The 14,979-nt window shown below is 44.1% G+C and overlaps 1 protein-coding gene across 1 annotated transcript; it reads right to left on the bottom strand.

Annotated features, from left to right (window-relative positions):
* Positions 2,478 to 2,874, bottom strand: LOC100525679 (60S ribosomal protein L39). Its single transcript, XM_003122798.5, has one exon. It carries the CDS (start codon positions 2,829 to 2,831, stop codon positions 2,676 to 2,678), a length of 156 nt encoding a protein of 51 aa, XP_003122846.1. The 5' UTR covers positions 2,832 to 2,874; the 3' UTR covers positions 2,478 to 2,675.

Genomic DNA, 14,979 nt, shown 5'->3' on the forward strand with positions numbered 1-14,979 from the left:
TCAAGGACCAGACTCACATTTTTGTTCTTCAAGGCATAGCCAGTGCATAAAGCACAGTGCCTAGAGCCCAGCAGGCTTCAGTGAAGGATAATCTGCTGAATACAGGAATGAATGGATATGAAGGCGCTTGGTGAGGGGAATAAGAACGGAAAGCTCAATGGCAGCAGGCTCTCGTAATCAGATGCGTCCATCTCCACATCAGGGGACCAGCAATCCTCCAAGTGTGTGGACCGAGTCTTCCTGGGCTCTGCTTGAGGGAGCAGGAAATGCTCCATTGTCTTATCTGATCATATCTGAATTAATTAAAACATCTTTATTTCTGTTTAAAACTTTCAATCAGTTTGCACTGAAGCCCTAGGAGCCAGATTACTTTTGGGGAGTTTTGTTTTATCGGAAAGGAATCCAACTAGCATCCATGAGGATTTGGATTTGACCCCTGGCCTCACTCAGGGGGTTAAGGATCTGGTGTTGTCATGAGCTGTGGTGTAGGTTGCAGATGAGGCTCGGATCCCTCATTGCTGTGGCTGTGGTGTAGGCCAGCGCTATAGCTCTGATTTAACCCCTAGCCTGGGAACTTCCATATGCTGCGAGTGTGGCCCCAAAAAAGCAAAAAAAAAAAAAAAAAAAGAGGATCTCCATAACCTGACTCTGATCCATTACATGTTTCAGTAGGGTGATGTAAGGTCTAAAATTATAGTAGTATTCTGTCCTTCCTTCACGGCTGGTAAAATGGGGAGGGCCTCAAATGGCCTAACCACACGGTCCCCTCCCTGCTCTGCTCCCCAAGCCAAATAACCCTCCATATCAAATAGACCAGGTGCAGGTCTTGCTTATCCATGAGTATCAGGTTTCAATTCCCTGCCAGCCTATGGAATTGTTCAAACAAACCAATCCCATCCTCCCTAAGGAACCAAGGGGCACCTCCCTCACTTGATACTACAAACCTTGCCTCCCACAGACCCTGGTAATTCACTCCTTTCCTGAATGCAACCCCCCACATGGCACTGCATGTGCAGTGTCCTCCTCCTGCAGACTGTGAGTACATGGACTAATAAACTGCTGTCTGTCTCATTTGTCCAGTGTCACGTGGCCATCCCCATGTGACATGGGGCATCCCTCCCTCCACCGCAGGGAGGGACCGAAATGTAAAATATGATGGGACATTGACATTGAATAGGAGGTGATCAAAGCAAAAATTAGCAAGCAGCAGGAAGTTCCCTTTGTGGCTCAGTGGGTTACGAACCCAAGTGTTATCCATGAGGATGCGGGTTTGATCCCTGGCCTCGCTCAGTGAGTGGGTTAAGGATCTGGCATTGCCATGAGCTGTGGCGTAGGTCACAGGTGCAGCTAGGATCCTGCATTGCTGTGGCTGTGCAGTAGTCTGGCTGCTGCAGCTCAGATTCAACCCCTAGCCTGGGAACTTCCATAAGCTGCGGGTTTGACCCTAAAAAAGCAAAAAAAAAAAAAAAAAAAAAAAAAAGTAAGCAGGACTACATCAAGCTAAAAAGCTTCTGCATGGAATTCCCTGCTGGCTCAGCAGGTTAAGGACCCGGCGTTGTCACTGCTACGGTTCTGGTTACTGCTGTGGTGGGAGTTCCATCCCTGGCCTGGGAACTTTCACAGGCTTTAGAGCCACATGCTATATGCTGAGACTTATGTAAAACTTTACAATGTGACATTGTTTTCCTTCTCCGAGAGACTTTCTGTATCTGAGGTAACTGGCAGTCTCACTCCCCCAGTTTGTGCAGTTTTAGGGAAGTTGGCGATTGCTAACATAGTAAAAAGGGACGTGTGTCCCCAGGCAGTGGTACAGGAAAGAGAATCACATTTTTCGAGGGTTCCTGACAGTGCAAGACTTTTTTCAAGAGTTCTCTGTAGAATTTGCAGTACAAAAATAGGTGTGAACTGTGTGCCCTTTGGAAAGGAATGAGTTGGCCACTGTAGGGCTAAGATTGGTATTGTTCGGAGAATGAAATTCCTGTTCACTGATGTTGTTTTGGGTTGGGCTGACCTTATGAACTGGATTTCTTTTCAGATGGGTGTATTTTTCCTTATTGCAAATTTCCTTCAATTCATCAGCAGAAATTCTAGCCACTTAACTGGGAGCTTGTGACCCTGGTTTGGACGGCTTATGTACTCGCCTTTCAACAAACGTGGATTGATTTCTTGTTCCGTAGCTTCTGCTTGGCACTTCCCGCTTTCCCTGTGGAACGCCATCTTTAGCCTTCGGTCACCACGCTGATCCCCCTATGAATCACTTCCTTTGGGTCACTTGAGTTTTTTTTCTTATAAGAGAATCGAATCTTTTTCAACAACCAAGTTAAAAAATAAAGACATTCCTAGGTTCCTGCTTTACCATTCATTCGCTGGTCCCAGGGCTTCATGACTTACTTGCAATTCATACATTCATCACCATGTTTATCCATACCATAGGGATCTCCTGGGTGCTCAAAGGCGCACTGCATTTTCTTTTTTTCTTTTTTTTTTTTTTCCAAGGAGAGGCCTTCACATGTTTATTACTGAGGCAAAGCACTATACAGAAACAACAACATAAAGAGAACCCATTTCCAGATATATCCAACGGTGGCTGTGCCGTTTTCAGTGATATGGTAAGATGCAAGGAAATAACTGCCACACAGCATCAATATGTGCACCACCTCACACGTGGAGGCTCCTTAGAGACCCAGCTTGGTTCTTCTCCAATGTCTTCTCTTTGAGTTGTACCTGATTTTATTACCAGTTTTCATCCGAATCCATTGGGGGATGGGACGATTCTGCTTTTGCTTCTTGGCCAAGAATCGCTTGATCCTGAAAGTCTTATGAGAAGACATGGCGAGGAACTAATTCAACCACACACAGGACGGCAGAAAAGAGCAGAGAGCTGCATTTTCTAGCACAATCCATACCGTGCTGGGGCAGCCCTAAATCCTATCAAGGTAGCTGACCGCTGCCTGAGGGAACGCATTTTCTATGGATTTTCCTGCCCACATGTGTTTATTTTACTGATTTATCTGCAACCTATCTTCCTGCAAGAAGAAATCAGGGCTGCTTATAAAAATGCAAACATTACAGGAAGATCAAATAAATTTGAAATAAGAAACAGGAGGGAAAGCAAAGGTAAGGAAGTAAGATGCAGGTGGTAAAGTCTTTGCTGTAGATGGGACAGAAGTTGGCTCAGAGCCCCCCTGTAATCAGTGCAAGAGAGAAAAATGGTGAATTACAAAATGCATGGTGTCCCTGAAGTATAAACACACCAGCTGCACAGGCGCAGCACAATTGTTCTAACACTACAATGTCAGAGTTTCGTGATGCCAATGCAAGTTCAAGGCTCCATCATTGTCACTGCTGGGGCTTGGGCCCTGGCTTTGATGCAAATTAGATCCCTGGCCCAGGAACCTCTGCATGCCATGGGTTCAGTGAAAAAAAAAAAATATATACAATAGGGAGTTCCTGTTGTAGCTCAGCAGGTTAAGAACCCAGCTAGTATCCATGAGGATGCTGGTTCGATCCTTGGCCTTGATCAGGGGGTTAAGGATCCAGCGTTGCCGAGAGCTGCAATGTAGGTCACAGATGTGACTTGGATCCCTAGTTGCTGTGGCGGTGGCGTAAGCTGGGAGCTACAGTTCTGATTCATCCCCTAGCCTGGGAACTTCCGTATGCCACAGGTGCAGCCCTAAAAACAAAAACCAAAAAAGCAATCAAATAACTACAGTGGATCCTTCCAAAGGAGTTAGTGAACATGGAGTTATCCTAGTAACATGTTTCTTAAAGCATGGGAAGGATTGCCTGGGCCCTCCTCATATACCAAAGCACAAGATAGGGGAAGCATTTTGGCCTGAGGTTACAAACTGTGCTACCCTCCTCTGACACTACCGGGGAATGAAGGATGGATGAAATTACCTCCATGAGGGCTTCGGAGAAGAGAAATAAGGAAAGTGCATGGTGACAGCTTTTAGGATTTCGGGACACAGTAAAATGCCAAAGACCACTCAGAAGCTAAGGCTTGGATCAAATCTATTCTTCTTATTATTTTTTTGTCTTTTTGCCTTTTCTAGGGCCGCTTCCATGGCATATGGAGATTCCCAGGCTAGGGGTCGAATCGGAGCTGTAGCCACTGGCCTATGCCAGAGCCACAGCAACGTGGGATCCAAGCCACGTCTGCAACCTACACCACAGCTCACGGCAACGCCTGGTCCTTAACCCACTGAGCAAGGCCAGGGATCGAACCCGAAACCTCATGGTTCCTAGTCGGATTCATTAACCACTGAGCCACGATGGGAACTCCATGGATCAAATCTATTCTTTGGGGCTATGACGAGCAAAAAACTGTTTTATCAGACTCAGGGATTTGAATTCCACAGCCAACCCCACCCCAATCCTTGTTTTTATTGGGCCCTTTTAGACCTTCAGAAAAAGAATGGGAAAGCAGGAGGGCAAACTGCTGAGAAAGGCTGGGGCCTCACATGCTTGGGGCCAAATGGACTTGCACGGTTTCTTTGGCCCCTCGCTTTCTTTGCTTTTCTTTTCTATTTTTTTGGTCACACCCAAAGCCTATGTTCCCAGGCTATGGATCCAATTGGAGATGCAGCTGCGGGCCTACATCACAGCCACAGCAGCAGGGGATCTGAGCCAGAGCTGCAACCTACCCCGAAACTTGCAGCAATGCAGGATCCTTAATCTACTGAGCGAGGCCAGGGATCAGACCCACATCCTCATGGATACTAGTCAGGTTCTTAACCTGCTGAGCCACAACAGGAACTCCCCACGCTAACTTTTTTATTGACTTTTTGTTTTTATGACCTTCAGTTGAACCTGTTGTGCAGGCTGACACTGCCTAGCAAAGATGGCAGTTATAGACGTGAAATTTGCTTTATTCACTATCGATCTCATAGTATCTTTTCCACTAAAGCCTGATAGAGCTCTTTCCTTTTAGGGTCCATCAGTTTATATTTTTATTTTTAATTTTTTTTTGGCTCTTTCCCTGACACACAGAAGTGCCCAGGCCAGGGATTGAACCTGTGCCACAGCAGTGACCTGAGCTGTATCGGTGTGAATTGCTGGATCCTTAACCCACTGAGCCACATCGGAACTCCAGGGCCTGTCAGTTTAAATCTCATGATATAACCTAGGAGATGGGCAAATTATTTCCCATTGGAGAAAAAAAAATTGCATTGATATCAATAAAACTCAGTTCTTGCGGCCATTCCTTCGTTGTTGTTAATGTGAAGTGATAAAGGGTTTTAACTCTGAACCTCAAAGAAATCAGCACGTGATTGGATGCAAACTAATCCAAGAAGATAAGGCCCGTGGAGTTCCCGCTATGGCACAGTGGGTTAATGATCCAACTTGTCTCTGTGGAGGCACCACTTTGATCCCCAGCCTGGTGCTGGGGTTAAGAATCTGGCTGTTGCTGCAGCTGTGCTGGAGGTCGCAGCTCCTGTTCAGATTCAGTCTCTGACCTGGGAACTGTGGGGGCGGCTGAAAAAAAAAGAAAAGAACAAAAAACAAAAACCCAAGGCCCATATGTTTCTCTGCATTAGCAGAGGACGGAAAAGTCAAAAGGGCAGGGGCAAGAATGACACCTCAGAAATAGTGACAGGTAATAATCAAAACTTGAAAACCCTTGGGAGTTCCTCTTGTGGCTCAGTGGAAACAAATCTGACTAGTAACCATAAGGACGCAGGTTCAATCCCTGGCCTCGCTCAGTGGGTTAAGGATCTGGCATTGCCGGGGGCTGCAGTGTAGGTCTCAGATGTGACTCCGATCTGGCGTTGCTGTGGCTGTGATATAGGCTGGCAGCTACAGCACCGATTCGACCTCTAGCCTGGGAACTTTCATACACCGTGGGTGCGGCCCTAAAAAAAATTTAAAAAAACTTGAAAATCCTTCAAAAGGAAGGATAATGATAGCTTTCTCTGAATCGCCGTTCAATCTGCACAGAGTATTGTCACCAACAGGAATCCTGAACTTAAAAAAAAAACAAAAGGAAAGAGAAAGCATTTTTTTCTAACTTCTTTTTTTGTAGATTAATGGCTAACTTTACCTCCAGTACGGTAATTCAGCATCATCTAAAGTTGAGACAAATGCTTCTGTATGTGCTAAGTTTCACTAGTCAATTTAATTCTTTGCGATGAAAAAAATTTATGTCAGCAAATTTAGAAATTGAAAACAAATTTTTAAGACGTTCAAAACTCCAGGTTACTAAAAATAACATTGACCCTTGGTATTTGTCTGAGGACTCTCTGGGGAGAAGATTTCATCCATTGGCGATAAATGGGGCCAACTCATCTGCCGTCTTGGGTTTAATTAGCTAAACTCTTCCAGATGGAGACCATTCAAAGCACAGGAATATTTCTGAGGCCCCTGGAATTGTTAATAAGCATAACAGTATGTTACATGTACAAGAAAATATGTCTTTTATCTTTGCCTTTAAAAGGCAACCTAGGAAGCCCTTGGTAGCATTCTGACTTTCAATTCAATTATTAAAAACGCAATGCTCTAATTGTATTCCACATCGAACAAATGAACCTTGAGTGTTTGCTTTTCTCCTGTGCTAAGCCCTGGGGAGGGGGAAATAAGAGAGGAGCCCTGTGCTTATGGCAATTATAATTTAACTAGAGGTTGTGTTCCCAGCGCCCGGCATGTGATAGGGGCTGCATAATTCTTTGGTGAATAAATGAGTGAATGATACAGACCCTTGGGTAGGGAATTGCATTAATGAAAGTCTGAACAAATTATTGTGGTCGGAGAAGAGAGGAGTGGCCTCAAGCGGTCAGAGAGGTTTCACAAAGAAATCTGCCAGATAGGCGCACAGAAGACTTCCGGACCCAGAAAACATGTGTTACGGCACAGAGAAGAAAAAGAGTAACATGTATTTAGGCAACAGCCAGTGATTTGGTGTGGCCGGAATGGAATGTGCCTGGAAGATAGTGAGACCAGTGAACTGGGTTGGGCTTCGTTTGAAGAGAACCCTGAGAGCCGAAGGTTGGACTGGATCCTTTAGCATGTGTTGGCATTTCAGAAAGATGACCGGAGACACAGCTAGAGGATGCCTGGAAGGGGGAAGGGAAGTAATAGATTCCAAAGCTGAAGTGTTCATTTGTGACTAGCACTAGGATAGACCCCCTTACCTACTTACATTAAATCTCATTTAACCATTGCCACAGTCCCAGTGGGTACATGATAGTGCCCTCAGTTTCTGAGGGGGGAAACTCAAGTTAAGTGACTTTCCCCAAATCACAGAGCTAAGAAAAGATGAAACTAGAATTTGAAGCCAGGGTTCCAAAACGCTCATTGGAGAATAAAAAATACCATTGGGGAGTTGCCTGGTGGCCTGGCAGTTAAGGATTCGGCGTTGTCACTGCTGTGGCTTGGGTTCAACCCTAAGCCCAGGAATTTCTGCATGCCCCAGGCATAGCCAAAAAACCCCAAAAAACCCCAAAAAACCCCATTGGACTTACACAAATTAGTATTAGGAAAAATGTGTACAGTGGAAGTTTGGAGAAAGATAGTGCAGATGAGGAAAGATACACGGGCAAGGAAAGAAAAGCATGACTGTACGAAAGGATATTTACAGTAAGGGAGATACAACACAGGAAGTGGGAAGATAATCACAGAAAAACCACAACATGTGTTTTTAAAATGCAAAGCCCCAGGGAGGAGAACGCAAACGATACAATAATGCCATTCGCTCTGGCATCCTGTGCATTTGGTTTTGCTCTTTCCTCCTCTTTCTTTTTTTTTTTTTTTTTTTTTTAACTTTAAACAACTTGTTATGAGAGTAACAAAGATACAGCTCATGATCTTGCAACTCTAATACCCTAAATCAGAAACAGATGGTGCCTAGTGTACCCTGTTTCCTAGAAACTGCAGAATTTTCAGGACAACACCCTGTCGCACTGCACCACTGATTTCAGTTCCTTTGCAGATACGAATACACAGCTAAATAATGCAGTTGCTGGGCATTATATCAGAACATCTGTTTTTCTTTCTCTAGAATCTTTCTGAAGGTTAAAACTTCTCTCCATTTTTATTGTTTTTTTTTCTGATGTCCAAAGTAATTCATTTTTATTGCTAAAAATTTTGAAAATACTGAAGAAGGAAGAAAATTAAAATCCCTCATAATCCTTCCAATGACCTGTTGACATTTTGACAATATTCTTCTAGTTCTTTCATTACACACACACACACACTTTATTGAAAACAGGATGTACAGAAACTGTTTTTTAACTTGTTTTTTACACTGAATTTTTTTGGGGGGATGGCAAGGCATGTGGAAGTCCTTGGGCCAGGGATTGAACCCGAGGCATAGCAGCAACCCAAGCTGCTGGAGGGACAATGCCAGATCCTTAACCTGCTGCGTCACGAGGGAATTCCACATTGACTTTATCATTAGCCTTTTTCCGTATCACCGAATATTTATGATGACTGCTAGTATTCTGTATAAGTTAATTTGTTTAAATCGATCTCCTTTGCATTCAACAAATTCTATTTATTGAACACCTCCCAGGTGTCACAACTGTTCTAGGCACTGGGTGCACTGTGGTGAGTGAAACAGGCCAAGACCCTGCCCTCATAGAATTTACAGTACTGTTATTGACATTTAGCTTGAGACGTTTTCCTTTTTTTTTTTTTTTTTTTTTGTCTTTTTGCCATTTCTTGGGCCGCTCCCGCGGCATATGGAAGTTCCCAGGCTAGGGGTCTAATCGGAGCTGTAGCCACCGGCCTACGCCAAAGCTGCATCCGAGCCGCGTCTGCAACCGACACCGCAGCTCACGGCAACACCGGATCCTTAACCCACTGAGCAAGGGCAGGGATCGAACTCGCAACCTCATGGTTCCTAGTCAGATTGGTTAACCACTGCGCCACGACGGGAACTCCGAGACGTTTTCTTTTTTTTTTTTTTTTTTTTTTGTCTTTTTGCTATTTCTTGGGCCGCTCCCTCGGCATATGGAGGTTCCCAGGCTAGGGGTCGAACCGGAGCTGTAGCCACCGGCCTACGCCAGAGCCACAGCAACACGGGATCCGAGCCGCGTCTGCAACCTACACCACAGCTCACGGCAACGCCGGATCGTTAACCCACTGAGCAAGGGCAGGGACCGAACCCGCAACCTCATGGTTCCTAGTCGGATTCGTCAACCACTGCGCCACGACAGGAACTCCGAGACGTTTTCTTATTAAAAAATAGCACAGTGGGAGCTCCTGCTGTGGCTTAACAGGATCAGTGGTGGCTTGGGAGCACTGGCACTCGGGTTTGATCCCTGAACTGGCACAGTGGGTTGGGGATCTGGCATTGCCACAGCTTCAGGTTGGGTCTCAACTGTAGCTCAAATCTGATCCTTGGCCCAGGAGCTCCAGATGCTGCAGGGCAGCCAAAAATGGAAAAGAAAAAAGAAAAAAAAAAAAAAAGCCCAGTGAAATCTGGCAAACGCTACTCTGTGATTTGCATCACTGGTGAAAAGTCATGTAGACAGACTGTACCCCTGATATGATGTCACAAGAATGGCCCCTTACCTCCGTGGTCTTTTTTTTTTTTTTTCCTTCCTTTTCTTTTTTGGCCACCCCTGCAGCATATGGAAGTTCCGAGGCCAGGGAGTGAATCCAAGCTGGAGCTGCCACAGCTGTGGCAATGCCAGATCCTTTAACCCACTGTGCAGTGCTGGGGATTGAACCCACACCTCCACAGCAACCCAAGCTGCTGCTGTTGGAGTCTTAACCCACTGCGCCACAGTGGGAACGCCATGATTTTTTTCTTTTTTAATCAAACCAACCCAAATCGAGAGACATTTTACAAAACACTTGGCCAGTACTCCTCAGAAGTATCGAGGTCATCAAAAATAAGGAAAATCTGAGAATCTCTCACTATCTTAAAGAAGCTAGGGAGACATGAAAATTAAATGTAATGTGGTATTCTGGATAGACACCTGGAACAGAAAAAGAAGAGAAAAAGAAAAAGGGAGTTCCCTGGTGGCTCAGCAGATTAAGGATCTGGTGTTGTCAGTTCTATGGCTCAGGTTTGAGCCCTGGCCCTGGAACTTCCACATGACATGGGCACTGCCAAAAAAATAATTTTAAAAAAGTAATATAAAGTGTATTTATTTATTTATTTATTTTTATTTATTTAGCTCTTTTTGTCTTCTTAGGGCCCCACCCAAGGCATATGGAGGTCCCCAGGCTAGGGGTCTAATCGGAGCTATAGCTGCTGGCCTACACCACAGCCACAGCAATGCCAGATCCTTAACCCACTGAGTGCAGCCAGGGATCAAACCTGAAACCTCATGGTTCCTAGCTGGATTCATTTCCGCTGTACCATGACAGGAACTCCAGTGTATTTTTTTAAAACAGAAGAAGACTATGACAGTCGTTCTTGCCTCTTGAAGCATATCTCCATTTGCTTCCTTAGGATAAAACCCAAAGTGAAATTCCTGAGTAAAAATGTATACATACTTTTATTTACCAGGGATTTTTTTTTTCCCCTGGACGTTTCCAGGCTAGGGGTCAAATCAAAGCTGCAGCTGCCAGCCCATGCCACACCACAGCCACAGCAACTCGGGATCCAAGCCACGTCCACGATCTACACCAAAACTCATGGCAATGAAGGATCCTTAATTCACCAAGCAAGGACAGGGATCGAACCCACATCCTCATGGAAACTAATCAGGTTTGTAACCTGCTGAGCCACAACAGGAACTCCAAGGATTTTTAAGTGAGTTTAAGAATGAAGGAGTCCCGGGTCATGGCTCAGTGGTTAACGAATCCGACTAGGAACCATGAGGTTGCGGGTTCAATCCCAGTCCTCGCTCAGTGGGTTAAGCATCCAGTGTTGCCATGAGCTGTGGTGTTAGGTCCCAGACATGGCTGGGATCAGGAGTTGCTGTGACTGTGGTGTAGGCCGGCAGCTATAGCTCTGATTGGACCCCTAAACCTCCATATGCCGCGAGTGGGGCCCTAAAAAGACAAAAAAAAAAAAAAAAAAAAAAAAAAGAATGGATTCAGACACAACTAATCTTAGGGCATAGCAGTTTTCCTTTCTGATCTATTGCTTCCCAATCAGAAAAATCAGAATTCCAATACCTACTTCTTGTAATGTTCTACAGGGATCTTGGAAAAATTAAGTAGCTAAGTGCAGATATATATGCAGAAGCCTTAGAGGGAAATGTCATTTAAGGAAAAGGCATTTGAAGAGAACAAAGGGCACTTTTTTCTGGTAAGTGGCCTGTCGTATCCCTAGAAAAGTTCATTTCCTTGCCTGTGTAGTCTCTAGACAAGGAAAAATCCCAGACTTGGCATTGGTAAGGAAGAAGAGGGCAATGGAAAGGAAGGGAGAGAATTGTTAGACTTCTTGGCTGGAGTTCAGAAACAAATAGTTCCCGAGCCTGGCATTGTCAGGGGCCAGCGTCAAGACAGCCCAAGAAAGCAGACAAGGAATATTACCGTTCCTGACTTGGCTCCGCACACCGTTACTCAACAGAATCTGATGCGTAAGCAGGATTCTAGAGGATGCAAGAGAAGCATAAACAATTGTTGGGTGCGGACCTATGGTTGCCTATAGAAGTTTTGCCAGGCCTGAGATTACAGTCATACATTTTGACTTATTTAATTTCCAGACATTCTTGCAGGATTTGGGCAATGACAAAGGCGAGCTAAAATAAAACTAAAGTCTGGGATGTAGAAAAACGTTGGCCTCTGACCTCAAACCGGAGCCTCTAATCAAAGTCTTAACCCTCTCCTACTAAGTGAAGTAGGTCAGAAAGAGAAAGACAGGAGTTCCCGTCGTGGCGCAGTGGTTAACGTATCCGACTAGGAACCATGGGGTTGTGGCTTCCGTCCCTGGCCTTGCTCAGTGGGTTAAGGACCCGGCGTTGCTGTAAACTGTGGTGTAGGTTGCAGATGCAGGCTCGGATCCTGCGTTGCTGTGGCTCTGTCATAGGCTGGCAGCTACAGCTCCAATTGACCCCTAGCCTGGGAACCTCCATATGCCGCAGGAGTGGCTCAAGAAAAGGCAAAAAGACAAAAAAAAAAAAAAAGAAAAAAGAAAAAGACAAATACCATATGATATCACTTATATCTGGAATATAATATATGGCACAAATGAACCTATCTGCAGAAAAGTAACAAACTCATGGACCTGGAGAACATGCCAAGGGGGAGAGGGAGGGTGTGGGATGGACTGGGGGTTGGAATTAGTAGATGCAAGCTATTGTATTTGGAGTGGATAAGCGATGAGATCCTGCTGTACAGGACAGGGAACTATATCTAGTCATTTGTGATGGAACATGATGGAGGATAAAGTGAGAAAAAGAATGTAGATATATATGTATAACTGGGTCTTTTTGCTGTACAGCAGAAAGTGATAGAACACTGTAAATCAACTTTAATAAGAAAAATTTTTAAAACAAGTCTGAACCCTTACTCAGGTCAGTGAGCATCTATGCTACATTGTAGAAATGACTTATTTTATTTGCCTATAAACATCTGCTAGCACCTGAACCGAATTGAAACTTGGCAGACAAAAAGAGGAAGGGGAAATACTTCTAAAAACCCTTCATATATTTATGGTTTGAAACTTTTTACTCTTTGAAGGAACAGGAGAAAGAGGTAGAGCACTCCCAAGAAGAGATGAAAGGAGAAAAGAACTAAACAGATGGCAAAATCTCCCAGCTGTTTAACTGCTATCGTTATTTTGCAGAGAGGACACAAAGACAGGGGTAAGTTCGTTGGCTCAACCCATTAACTTGTAGTAACAAATGTGACAGCCCTGAGGTTTTAAGGACAAAATGAGAAGGCAGCATCTGTGGTACAACTTGGAAAGAATCTAGATTTAAATGAGAACCTATACCTAAAAACCTGAATGTCAGAGTTCCTGTCGTGGCTCAGCAGAAACGAATCTGACTACCATCCATGAGGATGCAGGTTTCATCCCTGAAACCTCCCTCGGTGGGTTAAGGATCCGGCATTGCCATGAGCTGTGGTGTAGGTTGCAGATGCGGCTTGGACCCTGCATTGCTGTGGCTGTGGGGTAGGCCAGCGGCTACAGCTCTGATTCGACCCCTAGCCTGGGAACATATGCTACAGGTGCAGCCCTAAAAAGACAAAAACCAACCAACCAACCAAACAAAAAACGCCTGACTCTCTAGCTTCCTAATTGTATTGTGTGCTATGACGTGAAAAAGCAGCTCTGGGCTCTATACCTACAAATAAAACTCTTTACTGGATCAGCTTTGATCTAGGTCTCTTTAAGCTCAATATTAATCATATTTTATTGAGGTGTCTTAACTGTCCCGGTTAAGTTTGCGTACATATCTGGTTCCTCACTGATGCCTCCAATTCTGCCATTAGCATTTCATTCCTTTGAATTAGATGGTAAATGGATTTTATATCACATGTCAATTCCAGTCAACTGATAGCAGCTATCTGAATCACTGGGTTGAAAGGATACTGAGGCAGGAATGCTTTCCTACAATTGATTAGCAAGATGAGCAAGAGAGAAAGTAATGACAGTTCTCTGTGGGTTAAGGCAATGTGTGTTGTCATACCCGTATCTTTGGGAAGGGCAATTTATTAAGCCTTTTATTTTTTTTAACTAAAAAAAAAGTGCTCTTGGGCTATGCCCATAGCATGCAGAGTTCCCAGACCAGGGATCAAACCTACACCACAGCAGTGACAACCCCAGGTCCTTAATCCAATGTGTCACCAAGGAACTCCTATTAAGCTCTTATATCCTAGGCATCTCCATGTGAATCCATGTCAGATCATTTCCAGGGATACCAGAGCTAGTTTTGATAGCTATAGCACATATATTTTTTGAAGAAAAACTCAGGATATATGGTTTAAGCAAGGATTTTTTTTTTCTGATTTCGTAAATTAAATGCATGTAAGCTCTTACAAGGGTATACAAATAACACTTAAGTAAGCATGTTATGAATCACAACGTATTGGAATTTATGGGAACTGTTATAGGAAAGGTGAAAAAAAATCCAAGGCCTATGATCCCCAAGGAAAAGTCCAAAAAAAAAAAAAAAACCAAGGCTTATGATCCCCAAGGAAAAGTCCAAAGCACAGGATGATCAGGTCTGGGTGGGAGCCCTGGGTCTCAGGCCCATCAGAGGGCCCTGCTGACTGAAGTTACAGTGGTTTCCTAAAGGAGTAGAAAGAATCATGAAGGAGTTCCCTGGTGGCTCAGTGGGTTAAGGACCCAGGGTTGTCACTGCTATGGCACAGGTTCAATCCCTGACCCAGGAACTTCCACAGGCTGCAGACACAGTGAAAGAAAAGAAAGAAAGAATGAATCAGGAAAAGGGAAGTGAGAAGTCACCGACACACTTCACTTATTCCACAATTTTGCTTTTTAAAAAAACTTCTGCAGAGCTCTGCTCTGGGGGTTTCCTGGGGAGAATTTCAAAATTCTAGACAGTACATTGTGGCAAGTATAAGAACCTACAATGTACAACACTGGAAATCAACAATACTTCAATAAAACTCTAAAAAAGGGGGAAAAAATTAAAAGAACCTGCAATACCATTCTGGCTTCCCCATGAGTTTCCAGCCCTACGGTGATGTTTCGATAAGACTCGCACATACTAAGTGTCTTCATACTGAGGTTGGATCAACCTTTCAAAAAAATTGTTAAACTATTTTAATTTAGTCTGGTTTGAGATCAAATAAAATTCTCATGCCAAATCTACAACAAGGATTTCTATAATAGAGTGCTTTAAGCGCTGATTTGTAAGGAAAAGTGTTTCAGTAAATCTAAACTCTTTTGCAAGAAAGGAAAAGGACCCCAGCCCTCTCAACCACTCCCTACCCCACATCTCTCCTTGCTTTCGAAAATTTTTGTCTGGAATGTTCTTTCTCCTTTTTGCACATATCTCTTTTATGATAATTACACATTTCACTATTATCTATATTTCTCCTTTGTCTCTCTATTAAACTAGGAGAGTCTCAAAAGCAGGGAGTGTGAAAGTTTTATTCTGCCCACTA

The sequence above is a fragment of the Sus scrofa genome, chromosome 2, assembly GCF_000003025.6.
Source record: "Sus scrofa isolate TJ Tabasco breed Duroc chromosome 2, Sscrofa11.1, whole genome shotgun sequence".
NCBI classification, from domain to species: Eukaryota; Metazoa; Chordata; class Mammalia; order Artiodactyla; family Suidae; genus Sus; species Sus scrofa.